The 14,067-nt window shown below is 40.5% G+C and overlaps 1 protein-coding gene across 1 annotated transcript in view; it reads right to left on the bottom strand.

Annotated features, from left to right (window-relative positions):
- Window positions 1-14,067, bottom strand: part of ADAM12 (ADAM metallopeptidase domain 12) — a 187,584-nt gene that overhangs the window by 41,782 nt on the left and 131,735 nt on the right. Inside the window, exon 11 of the mRNA XM_075155286.1 lies at window positions 9,327-9,475. Within this exon, the coding sequence (XP_075011387.1) occupies window positions 9,327-9,475 (149 nt within the window). The remainder of the gene's footprint in view (window positions 1-9,326; window positions 9,476-14,067) is intronic.

The raw sequence follows: 14,067 nt of genomic DNA on the forward strand, positions 1-14,067 counted from the left end.
GGATCCAGTCACAATTTGAGACTTAGGGATCCTTAAACGAGCAAATTAAAGCTTTCACTCACAGGAATGAAAGGCTCCTGAGAAATCTAAAAGAATCCATAGGTATCTTGATGAAATCCTGGCCTTACTGAAGTCCACAGGAGCTTTTGTACCAACTTCAAGGGAGCCTGGATTTCACATCTAATGCTGGTTGGCTGCCAGGAGAACACCAATGACAAAGATGAATGCAATTTCCATGCTACGTTGGAAGAAGCCAGAAAGGCTCCCTAGGACACCAAAGTTATTTCACCTCTGTATTTTCAGTGACTTTACCCTAAAATAGGTGGTTGCTTATCTTCATCTCACCACTGGGGCTGTGCCATTCAGTTTGAAAAAGCTGAAAAGGAGCCTGCCTGCATTTCTGCCGCAAGAATCCTACAGTAAATGCGTCCGGCACTTTGTAATAGGCTTTGACGTTAGAAAAGAAAAAGAATGACTTTGCAGGAAGCAATTGTTGGGGTAAAAAGAACATCTTCCCCCCTCTGAATTTTAAACATTTTGCACGTCTGTCCCAGGCACAAAAGACTCTGTGATCCCCATGACAACTGTGGCAAATGCAGCTGTAGGCATCATTTAATTACAGCGATTCAGCCTTCCAAGTCAACATCAATTCCTTAAAGTGCTTCAGGGCATACAACACATGTTCAAAGAGGAGCATTCGCGTGACCTTAAGAATATGCCCTTTAAGGTATGTTTCCATTTATGCTCTGGGAATTTGGAATTCATTAACACCAATTAAAACTGGACATTGTGTGCTTAATTCTCCATGCACTGCACTACAGGTTTATCCCTGCAGGTTGAAAAGTTTTTTTGATGAAACAGAAAGCTAAGGTAAAGGGACATGTCCTTATATGATTTGTTCTCATGGGTCATGGCAATAGCAGTACTGCAGGAGAAAAATGTCCCTTACAGAGCTATATTTTCTACGGATATTGCACTGACAAGACAAAATGCAGTTGAGCTCTCACATGCCAGCATCCAAGCCAGTAAAACTGTACCCGTTCTGGATACATCACATAGTAGAAAACACGACTTGTCTTTAAGTATCTGCTATAAATAATCAGACCAGAAGTAAAATGTGTTTTCATTTGAGAAGTAACCTCTCTCCTTGTCAGCTTCACTTACAGAAAATGCATGCTGTAAATCTGTACGAGTTCTCCTCTACAATACACCAAAAAAGCCAAATATTTTCACTTCTAACAGCACATCTACTGAAACGTGAAAGAGTAAACTAAAACAAAAAGCAAAATCTTTTTCTTGAAGACCTGCCCTGTAGCTCTGTGTGCTAATTGCTAACAGCGACCCACTTCTGTAAAGGACTGGGAAATGTGCAATGTATTTCAACCAGCACTACTAATTCTTCAACGCAGACCTTATTTACTTCAACAATTAAATATGTCTGTAATGTATGGAAATTATTAACAAAAAGGAATGCCAAATGCACTGCAGACACGGGGCAACTTGGAGGTAAGTGAAAGACTGACATAAATCTATTCGGTAATCTCGTGGCTGTTTCCTACTAAAGGAAGGACCAGAATGCAATGTGCTAAATTACTAGGGCATAGGGATATGTTGCTTAAGTTTTTTTAAAAAAGCAGTTGCACTGCTGGCACAACAGACCTAGCTCTGTCACAAGCAATTTATTACATCAGTATATCAACTTTATTAAAAAAAGAAAAAGACAACAAAGAAGTCTGCCTTTGTGCAGAGCTCAGCTCAGACTGGTTTGGAAACATAAACAGCTTCAGAGTTTAATTAGAAACTGTTTACATCTTAAAGATAATTTCATTTTCTTCAAATTGTACCAGAGGTAATTCCAGATAGTTCTGCTGACTCCACAGTTTAATGTCTGTAAGCTGCCAGACTGAAAAATGCAAAATGAGGTCTGCACAGCTGAAAACAAACTGAGAGGGGTCAGGAAATACTGTGCTAACTAATAATGGTTTGATTATCTAACGTTTAACAGCTCCGCAGCTACAAGATGCTGCGAGATGTCTAGAAAGAAGAAAAGAGAATTAAATTAAAGTTAATTAAAGTTAACAGTAAATTAAAGTTCCTTTCCTACACTGCATTTCTGATTTCTGTCCCATTTCTAACATGACCTTTCGCCTTTTTTTTAGCCTTTTTGTAATTTCTTTTTTTTTTTTTTTTTTTTTTTACCTTGTGAAGTGTTGGATTAAGTGGTTTTCACTTCAAGCTGATTCGGTACCAAAGCCAAAATGCTGTTTTCATGGCATACCTGACTGTCTCCTGAAGCTAGCATGCTGGAAATCTCTGGAGGGTGTATGTTTTCATAGCCCGGTTCTGTAGACTCCAGTTCAGAGTTTGAATAACCAAAATCAAGGTGACCTTATATCCTGCTTCCTTGAGATCATTTTTCAAAGAGAAGAAATGTGATTGAAACTAATACTTAATACAATAAGTGACACATATGATTAGTACTTTCCTAACTTGTCCTTAATAGATTTTAATTATGTTTTATTTATTTAACTACATGTTTATAATGTATTTAATTTACAATGCAGCTGCAGGTATAACTGTATTTTGGCAGTTTAAAAATAAAAATCACACAAAGCAGATCACAAAATAACAAGACTCCCCACAAAAGCCTTTGAGAGCCAACCCTACTGAGCAAAACGGTTCTCCAGGAGACATCAGCCACCCGTCTCAAGCAAATATATACTTCTGCATTATAAAATCAGCATTTCTGTTACTAGCCTTCTTTTCATGTGCAGTCCTAAATCTCGTTAATGGTAATGGGTGATACGCGAGGGAAGAACAGACCTCCAGCACCACCAAAGGACATCAGTGGTGTAACACACACTAATGATAGGGTGCTCTTCCCCCAGACGCTGCCCTTGGTGGTGAAGGCAGATGAAGAAGCTGCTGAGCATCTCCTCACCCTGACCCAATCCTGCTGTTCACAGTCACCCCAGTTGCACCAGGACAACTGTGCGCCTGAACTGCCAGACAGATCACTAAATAATCCTCATTAGTATACATTCTTCTGCCCCCACAAGCCTTGTTTTTAACTTGGATGATTTCCATCATCCAGATTATCACGTAGCCCCACAAAATGCTATTCCAGTTCACCAGAGGTGGAAGTAAACTGCAGCACAGGAGCAAACCAGGTTGGAGTTTAGATGCACAGGCCAATTTCTCTGCCCAAACCTGTATTTCATGGTGTGGGTGTAATGCTATAATCAGAAATATTGGGTGGCTTTTGGACAGAGACCCTACACACAGATTCTATAATTCATGTGTCCATGACCTACCAATTAATTTTACTTTAATAGAGAGAACAAGCTGACCTTGATGGTCCTTCCCGTCTTTAATTTTTTCCCCATTTCTTCTCAATAGTACATAGATTGAGTCAATTAGTTTAATTTGGGACTGCCACTCAGCTGATTCTTAACAAATCGTATTTTGCTCTCACTCTCATTCACAAATATGCAGCTTCCCATTGGCTATCTGTTTTAATTCTAACATAAAGGTTTCAATTTTACTTAAAACCATATTTAATCTGTGGGTGGTTTTTGGATTGGTTAAAAAAAAAGTCTTCTCCAAATTTCAGCAGTAAATGAACCACTTTCTACATACTTTGTACGATTTCTACTATGTGCTCTTTCTGTGTTCCTAATTGTTCTCCTCCCCCAAATCCTGCCTCCAAAAACTCAATAATTAAAGTGAAATTGTGTACTGAAAGGCAATTACTCAAAATTAGCTGTTATTTTCTACTGAGAGGCACAGTTCCATAAAAATCCTCTAAAATGATGATCAATAGCTGAGGTTAAAGAATTGATCTCAACTCCATTTCTCCTTTTTCTTCACTTATGATCACTACACAAAACCCGGTCCCCTGGCTGGAGCACAGCCCCAAGCTATCCTGCAGCACAGGCAAAACTCCACCAGCACGGAGGCACAGTGTCACAGTCCGAGCTCCACTTCCCTGTGACATAAGCAGTCATATTTATCTAGGTAAATTGAATTTAAAACCTGACCAAATCACAAAGATACACTGACTTTAAATTCTAGCTGTGAAAATGGAAATGGTCACACAAGATCCAAGATAAGAACAGCAAAAAAAAAGGCAGGCATAGAGGGATTCAATTCATTCCTTGACTTTTCCAAAGGAACGTCACTCTAAAAGGAACACAACAAAGAGGAGTTGTTGTGCGGAGAAATTATCATAGAGAAGCTGCTTCCTTGTTTACGTTACTGGCCCAGACCTTCCCGCAGGGCACCAAATGGCTTTCTGTCCCTAATGCTTCGTGCCATCACTGGGATGCAAACCAGCATACGCTCTGGAACAAGGCAACTCTTGGAAAAACAAGTCTACTAGGGACCTAGGTTAAAATGAAAGTTTTTGAAGGGATATTCTTTCATTCAGAAGTCTGTTGAGCAAATAGCAATGGCCAAGACCTCTCTCACACATCAGGTTTTGCACTTTCTAAATAAGTACCAGTTGTTTCATGTCTTCAAACAATAGCCCATACGATATTTTTCTTTTCCTAAGGATTTGTTATTTTCGATTATTTTGCATTTATTTCATCTTTTCTTCATCATCATGGTCTTTGAAAATAAGCAATTTACAACCAAAGTCGAAATAAGAGTCGAAGCAGACTTAATGACCTGATGCCAGGCTGTGCTTGGTGTGCAGCAGGATTTGGAGGACTGGACACAAAGTGATGGTGCTTGATGCTAGAGTTCGAGGGCATTTGAAGGCATGGTTCTTCAGCACAAACCCATCCTGTCTTCCTACTATTGTACTTGTTTGCAGGGACAAACTCCAAGCTGGTTTGCATTTTCCATTTGTAGTTTCAGTGCAATGGGTTAAGAGGGGTCTGCTGAATGGGTGTGTAAAAGCCCCCCCTGATTTATAGCTGTGAAGACAGCTTTCAGCCTATGGTTAAAGCATGCACCCTTCCAGGTCAGTATGAGGTATTTCATCTCACAATACATGGATAGCAAAAGAAACGGGGTTTGGGCAGTAGGGCAGAGCTGGAGAAAATCTCTGTCGTTCCCATAGCCAGGTGCAAATGGGACTGGAGGAGAGACTACAAAGCAGGCCTTTTCCCATCCTCTTTTCTATCAGCATGGTGAAAACCTGCTTCTGCCTACAGAAGTGCAAAGAGAGATGAAACAAACGGCTCTATTCTAGGAACTTGCCTGGCATTTAAATTAGCCCGTGGCTGGGATGATTCAGCACCAAGAACTGATCCTGGTAAGAGCAACACACTTCTGCGAGACGACAAGGAAAGAAGTTTTCATTATAGCAAGTCATGGAACTCCGCAAAGGGATGGAGACTACAGTAGGATCAGCATCTGAATGAGCTTGGTAAAACTAGTTGTCCTTAATGGATTCCTGGTCTCTCATTAACACCTAAACTGGGGCGCGGGGGGGGGGAATGGAAAGGCATCAAGGATTAGCTTCTGTTAGAGGGAAGGAAGAAGATGTTTACAGCATGCTCAGCTTCCCTGATGACAAGTTAGTTGTGAGTCACCTATATATAAACTAGAAGAGCATGCTATTGGCAGGGACACAGACGTGGGTGAGGGGAAGTACAAACCCTTGGGTTTATAGGAGGGAAGAAGACTAACTGAAAATGTTTCAGGCTGGCAAGAAATTTCAAGCATATATTAACTCTTAAGCTTTCAACTACTTTGGGGGAACTTACCCTGTTTCAACCCCCATGGAGATACCTGTGCTCAATTTTGATGAAGGAGCACATAAAAGTGCATTTCCAAAATTATTAAATAAACAAGCACTGCTAATTGGCATAATTTTGCTCCACAGTTTGTGCTAAATTCTGCTTTTAGTTGCAGTGGTATAAATCTAGACTAATGCCTTGGGTTTCACCAGAACTCTTCTGTATTTATCTAGCTGTCAGGAAGAATATTTTCACTCCTAAGAGTGGACTGGGAAAACAAGTGGAATACTGAAATGGCCTCGCTGAGTCAGCCTAGTGCCTTAGTTTTCAGATACTGCGATCTCAGTAAAAAGATTTGCAAATCTCTTTAAGACTCCTTATATCTTTCTTTTTTACTTGGAACAGTCTACGGTCAAAACAACTAAAGGAACCGAAGGAATATCGTTAAAATATATGCATAAAAAAGGGAACAATGTGTTAGTATTAAATATTTCCTGTTGATACGATTTTTATAGCAAAAAACCCCCTTTCTACAGTGGGATTTATGTCATTTCCATAGCAGATATTTGAATCTCTAAAAGGCCTGGAGTGACACAAATTTTGGGTTTTATATGCTTAATTCCATGTTATACAAAATATATTTTGCTAAAGTAGAGGGTCTTTAAGGCATTTCTAGCTCACACACAAGTGGTACACATCTTGCTGGTATCTTTTAAGAATAAAAGCTATAGGAAGCTCATTAAAGGGTAGATCCAACAGAGTTTAAATTCCATACTGATCCCTGGAGATTTTTTCCACCAAGAAGTAATTTCCAAGACCTCTTCAAAGACTGAAACATAAGAACTGAAAGAAGATGGCAATAATTAATGAAATCACTTTTCAGTAAAAAACCTTCAAACATTCCCTTTTGCTGCACAACCACACAAATGACTCCAAAGTTAAGTTTACAGAGGCTTTTCTGTTATAAGCCAGATATTTCCTATTCTTTTTAGATATCAGATAAGGACTTCTCAGGGGCTTGTACTTTTTCAACTAGCTTCAGCCCAAAGATTTTTTTTCTTGTACTTGTTAAATCTACCTTAAACCAACAGAAATTAGAAGAGCACAGAGTGAGTGTCAATGAGTATAGTGAGAGAGCAGGCTGCCTCTCTAAATGTATTTGGCTTCCCTGGGATGCTCTTTGTTTTGATGTTTTTCCTATTCTAAGAATGTTTTTCAGGTAAGGAATATTAATTTGGCCTCCCCTTAACAGACACATACTTCCAGAGCCAAAAACTCTTCAGTGTTCCTTGAATAATGGTGCTCAGAGGAGTACTGCCATTGGTCAGATGTTGGGGAAACATTCAAAGTGTTAATTTTAAATTGGTAAAATGCAGTTTGGCTTAAGGTGTAAAGTATTCTCCCAGAATACTCCCAGATCGACAGCACAGTATGAAGGTAAAGCCTAAGGCTATAAAGCTGATGTTAAAATTTCCATTTATAAATCAATAATCACTGCAAACAAAACAGCCTGCTCAGTTCTGTGAAGGCCACAACTCTTCCTCAGGCACAAGTTGCATATAAAGTTTGGTAAAAACCCGAAGAGTGTGTTACAAAGCCCAAGTGTACCTGATGGCCCCCTCCCCAAACTGTAGGGTGCTAGAGTTGGGCACGGCGTTGCTGAAGGAAGCACGGCCTTCAAGCTGTAAGGTGCTACAGAAACCCCAACATGAAGTGAGCTGAGCTGCTTGGACTCCTGTCTGAGGAAGACACTGAGCAGGTACAACCTTGGTCTGCCCATGCCCTGAGCCAACCCAGAGCCAAGTGTCTGGACTGGCACATCCAGCACAGAGGACAGCTTCAGGTACACCCAAAGGACTCTGGTTGCAGAAGGCAGAACTGGGGAAGAGCTATCTAATCTCACGTTGGAGATACCTGATGAGTTCAAAAAGCGTCTAGAAATTTCCCTCCTGAGAGCATCTCCTGCATTTATCTCCAAAAATGGAACAACTGGATGCCCAACCAGTAGTTCAGCTGAGATGACTAAAGCTTGCACGCACCTTTCAGGAGCTGAGAGCCCAGAGCTCCGGCCTCTTTGCCCAGTGCTTACCAGCTATCGCATCACCTCACCTCTGAGCCCTGTTTCCAGTTCCAGTTTGTTTTCACAGTTTGCATACGAGCCCTGACGTGCTGCAGAATGCAGTTCCGTGCGGATATTTACTACCTATTGTTTTCGAAGAGCCAAGTTATTTTTCTTTTCCAAACTGTAGAAATCGCTCTCATGCTCCTCCACACACACAACTCTCTTTTGTTTGTCTCTCAACTTGCTGTGCTTGGCCTCTGGCCAGAATCCCCTTTTCTGCCTTGAAGGAGGGTGACAGCATGCCTTTGAAGGAACGCCAAGGCTGCTGTTAGGCTGACCAGCAGGGAGCAATCCTGCCCAACACTCCCTGGCCTCTCCCAGATTGCTCTCCTCCTTTCCCAGAAACATGCAGTCTCAGAGAAGGCAGAGGCTGAGCTGATCACAATTCCCAGAAGAGATTTTTAAGCAAGAGATGAAGTTTAAGCACACACAGAGAATGCTGGAGCTGGAAGAGACATCAGAAGATCAGCTAGACCATCCTCTTGCCCCAAGACAAATCCAGCTGTACCTACAAGACACTGCTGACAGATATTTGTCTCACTGGTTCTTACCAGCTTCCAGTCACAGGCAGCAACATTTCTGCTGGCAATCCAGTCCAGCACGTCACTTACCATCAGAAAGCTTCGCTAGATCTACTCTCTCTTACTTAAATTTAATGCTATCACTTCTGGTCTGAATATGGACATGGAGAACTCATTCATTATAGCGTTCAGTTTCTAACAGTACTTCAAAATACAGAGAAGCAAGCTGTAACTAATTACCCTGGTCATGGTGCCTGTACTTCTTCTGTCTACAGAACCACCACGCTCCTCCGTTGACATAGTGCATTTATCATCAGCAGAGTGACCGTTCAGCACTGACTCAGAGGGATGACCACGGGTTCACTGGCTTTATTTCCCACAGGGTCTTATATCTTTTCTTGGAAGATCTCCCTCCGGCCACTGAACAGCCCTAACCCCACTGACTTTACATACAGACTTAATTTCCTCACTTGCTAATACTGCTACACACTTATAACAAGGGGTGAAATGCACAAGTTTGTGCAAAACTAAAAACCTTCTCTGCACAAGACAAAGGCTTTAAAGAGAGTCTAATAATATATTTCCTGCATTACTTTATTTCCTACATGTTCATCTTAGTCTTGGCCTTGGGACGCTGCTCATTTCCTATTGCAGCTATGATACTCGGTTGGCAAGATGAGAGAAGGTGAAATTCTGCTTCAACATTTGCAATGCAGTTGTTTTTTGTTTGTTTGTTTTTTTTTTAAAATTAACCAGTTGCTTATGGCATTTTTGTCTCTCACACTGGTAACAGGGAAATAGAAAGGTACAATGGTACATGTCATGCTCTGATAACAAGTTCAATTGTTTCAGCTTGAGGGGGATAACTGTGAGAAGATTTGACAGGTGTTGAAAAGATTTTCTTTTTTCCCCATAAATGTTCCTGAGACACAAAACAAAACTAAAAATTGTCCACTACAACTGTAACTTGCCAGTGCTTACCCTCGCACTTACCCAGTAGAGGGGTTCATGATGCAACCCCCTCTATCGGTAGACGCTTTGCAGTTACAGCCCCTCTCCAATGTATCGTGATTCATTCCAAAATTGTGGCCCAGTTCATGAGCTAGGGTGACTGCTGCACCTAGAGGGTTTTCCGAGTGATCCTTAAAAAAAACCAAAAGAACTAGTGAAGTCAACATATAAAACCAACTCAAAATACACACTCCCCCTCTCTAAGGTCCTATTGCCTGTCCTTTGAAATGTTTTATAAACTTCCCAGCTGCAGTTACACTGTTGTTAAATGGACACAATTTTAAATTCATCCACATATACCAAGTGCAGACGTGGAATTTCAGGACAGGCTATCTGTCCTGGCCACCCAGTTTCCCCAGCACATGAGACATTTGAGACCATTGCGCGCCTTTGAACACCTGGGCCATCTCTTTATTTAGGACTTAAAATTCCCCTGCTCAATAAATCCCCCAAACTCCCAAGACATGGCAGAGGCAGAAAACAGTCACCCAGATGAGGAGTGTTGGAAAGGGTAATCACTTATGGGCGAGGATGAGTGTGATGAGGGAAAAGTCAGAAGATCCTTCATGTCAGGAGGTAAATTACAAATGCAGCAAGAGATTTCACTCAGTCTACTTAATATTCTTCAGACTGTTTCTTTAATATCAGAAAGTACAAGATTTCACAAGCCTTGTAAGAAAAGCCAAGTACCTTTGAAAACCTCCTTTTTAAAATGAAAGGACAACGCAAGTCGAAATCTTCGATGGCCTCTTGTTAACACCTATGAATATCCTAAATGTTGCAAGTGTCAAAATTGAAATATTAACACTAATCATTGTTGAAATGCTGATTTTTGGGACAATTATTTCTGAGAAATTCACTGCATGGTCTGATCAGACTGATGTTTTGTTTTGACCTTTCCACATCGATCATTTTCCTTGAGGGAAAAAAATCCTGCTGTACTTATATGAAAGCTTTCCCTAAAGGCATAAACATGTAATATAAATGCATGATCCACTATTTATCAGTCAGTAAATGGAATTACGATGTACAGCTGCCTGCTCTAAAAGCACATATGAATATATTCAGTTTAAATAACTCTTTTAGTATCATCTAAGCCAACCTTCAGACTAAAAAGAAGTGAAAGGTAAAACTGTCTAAAACATTAGCTATGTATTAATGAATCCCTTAATACATGATTGGGGTAGATTTAAGAGTTTCTTCTTTCATCTGCCTCTGCTAATATTTTTAGTAAATCATTTCTCAAACAGAAAACAAAATAAAAAAGAGAATACAGTCATTCTGAAAACAAGAAACTACTCCTGTAGTTGGAATAAACACAGAAGAATTTTATCTTTTAACAAAGGATGTCCTTTTAGTTTTTCCTGAATTTTAAAATTTTAGTATAAAAATCTTGTGACTAACATAACAGCCAGTTATATTCTAAGATGCCTGTTTGCTGAAAGAAGCTGTACAACCTGTCCTAGTAAAAGAAACAACAGCAAAATAATCTGTAATAATGAAGAAAATATATACTCGTGCACAATGCCTACATATGGAGATGTCTTATCTAGATACTAGTCACATACAGCTTGATTTATCTTTGTACTTATAGTAATTTATGAAATACTTAGAGGATTCAATGTAGTTGAACCTGATTTCATAAAAAGAGTGCAACCTCTCACTCAACTGGAAAACAATCCAGGACCGAAGATTAAGAAAACAATGAAATAATTCCATACAATTTACCAGCAGCACAGATGCCTTGAAATTAGGGCTACGTGGTCAAGACGGAAACTTCTCTAATCTTTGAGCTACCTAGACAGACAACAAACTGAGCTCAGTTTTTCTTCATTTTGCCAGTCTCTCTTACTGAACAGAGATTATATTTATTTGAACACCTTTAAAGCTGGCAATTAAAAATAAAAACAAGGATTCACACAGTCCACTCCAAAACTAGAGCAATAAATGATCTGAAATGTAATTTGGGTCTTGAATAGGCAAACAATTATTACAGCCCATGCGGTTCTCATTACTTGCTCAGATCCACTTGGAATGCAATTTTATCAGTTTCTAGAGAGGGTTTTTAAAACAAGGAATGTGATGTCTCAGCTAAAGAGGTTATTTGAAGACAGCATAAATGAAGATTATCAAAGCAAACAGTGACATGTCCCATTTGATACTGAGACCATTTAAGTATGTTAAGGACTAAAGAAATGAATAGCAATGTGACATTGATGTATTCCATCAGGGTCTTTTAAAGTTAACTTGAGCAGTAAAAGTCATTACCAAACAGTTTCACAACCACTTTAATAAGCAACCATCTACTGTTAAGATATTATAAGCTGTTACACAAAACACGCAGCTGCTTTCAGCTGAACTCTGCTTCATTCCACTGAGATTCAGATCAAATCACAATAATAAAATACTGTCCCCTACAACTAGAACAGGCAAATGCCCCCATCCCGGTACTGTCCATGCAGTTTCACTCAGTTGTAGGGAATAAGTTTCCTAAAACGCACTTTTATTTCATTTAAGCAATTCACTGAAATGTAAGTGCCTCAGTTCCACACTCGTCATTTCGCTTAACTCCCCACTAAAATCAATAGAAATTTGACATGAGTGAAAATACTACATTACATTACAGCAACGCAGCAATATTTTACTTTTAAATCCATGAATTTAGCGGTCAATCTTTTGAAACAGAATGAAGACCGAATCATGTGTCAAAGACTTGATTTAATGTCAACATTGTTTTGGTCTTTCTACAACACAACAGAAACATCACAGTAAAATAAAATTATAATTCTCTTGATACACCAAAAGCTTCTCATACTCAGATGCCTGCTCTCCCCACTTTGAGCGTCTCTTAAAATTAGTGGGAGACAGGGTGTCACCTACCACTGAGAGAATTCAGCCCTACATAAAAGTAGAGAGGGGCAAGCTCTCAGGGAGGCATGGCAGAGGAATTCAGGTCATATAGTAGAGCTGAGTAACTGCAAAAACCGCCAGGAAAATCAGATCATACAAGGATGACTCCAGTTTTTTGTATTCAAATGTTATTTCTCATGCAATCTCTCCATTGTCTCTTCTTTCAGATCAGTTTTGAGAGTGTGGGAGCTTTTTGGTATTGAGTGTTCAAGGTGGGATGGGCAAGAGTTTGGCTGAATTATAAGGATGGCCAAATGCTGCCCAGTGTTGAGACATTTGAGCACTATAGCCTCCCACGTTACCAGTTATTCATTCTTTCATTTGCATATCTTCCAAATTTAGAGCTTTCTTCTGTAGGTACTGGTACATATAAAAACTTTTTTTGTATACACCTGAATTAGCCTTTGTTAAGTGGGGGGGAAGGTTGGACAGCTGCCCATTTGGCTTTTGAGGGCAAGTGTTTGCTTGTTTTGGATTTGGCTCCTTTTTGCGGATTTGCTTAAAGGACTGGAAAACATTTCTAGTTATGCTGTGCAAGCCTCGAGTTAATTTGCACCTCAAAAGTTTCAATTCGCTGAGGTGGGAGTCTGTGGGAAACATCACACTTCCCTGCACAACTGAGCTGCAGCCTGGCCCACGATTCATAGACAGACACTGGGTTTCTCCTGGACATAAAAATCAGTCTCTCCTCTGTCAGAGCCCTGAGAGCACTTTAAAGAAATGCTGATTCTTGTTTTCTTATTACTGCAACGCCATATTTTTTGTTGTTTCTGTTTAAAATGACAGCTTAAAGAGCGAAGAGGACTGACTTTGCAGTAAAACACACTGTAGCATACTTTAAAGCTTATGCTAAAAATTGAAAGGACAAAAAAGTCATCATTAAGGGCATCTCTGACTGCAGATAAAGCCAGCAGTGACTGCTGGCCTGAGGGTGAAATGGATACAATGGGGCTGTCTGCCTCATATATGCTTTTGCCAAGATCTGGAAGTGCACTGGGAGACTCCTACAGCTTTTTCTTCCTCTTTTCCTCCTTTTCCTTTTGTACCTATCCCCCAGGCACCCAGTGAAAAGCTGTAACAAACTCCAATTAGAGACTCAGCTTCTAAAGCTACCAAGAGACTGAAGCCTTTGTCTTTTCTACAATTTTGACATGACTTTCTCCAAACTATGTGATTTGATTGTTCTTTCCCACTCTTTCCTATACCTCAGCTCCTCCGCTCACCTCGTAAATCCTCCCAGTCTGAACCATCTATACATCATCTTCCACGAATGCACGCATCACCCCAGCTTGGCTTCTTGCCCACTTGTCCAAGAGATCACAAAGGAGCCCTGCATTGTGGAACAACCTCAGCTTGCACGCTAGTTAAGAAGGAAGGAGATGCAGGGGCTTCAAGGGGCTGTATCTCTGGGATTACCCCCCTAACATGGATTGTCTTGAAGCAAACAGTGTCCCAGGCTCCCGGTTAGCCCCATGAAGCTTTGAAGAACCGGGAGCTTTGAGACCATATAAACTCTGAACATTGTGCATTCCTGAGCTCCCACCTCATTTGTGTAGGGATCTGCAGCTGAAGTGTCCAGCACAGCTGGAGAGAACCACCACAATCACCTAAGGTGCTGGAAGTCTAGACAAAGCTGTAGGAAACACAAAGGTCTTCAGCACATGCAGGCTGAACTCAGAGAATATCTAAGAGGTTTTTAGGGCTCCCTGGCTTTCTGCTCTGGAGTTGAGCTCTGAGGTCACCAGCTGAGCCTGCTAGTGGCCTGCAAGCTCTGGGAGTCCACGTCTAATTTTATTTAAAGTACTTCTACTGC

This window comes from Calonectris borealis, chromosome 7 (genome assembly GCF_964195595.1).
Source record: "Calonectris borealis chromosome 7, bCalBor7.hap1.2, whole genome shotgun sequence".
Lineage (NCBI taxonomy): Eukaryota > Metazoa > Chordata > Aves > Procellariiformes > Procellariidae > Calonectris > Calonectris borealis.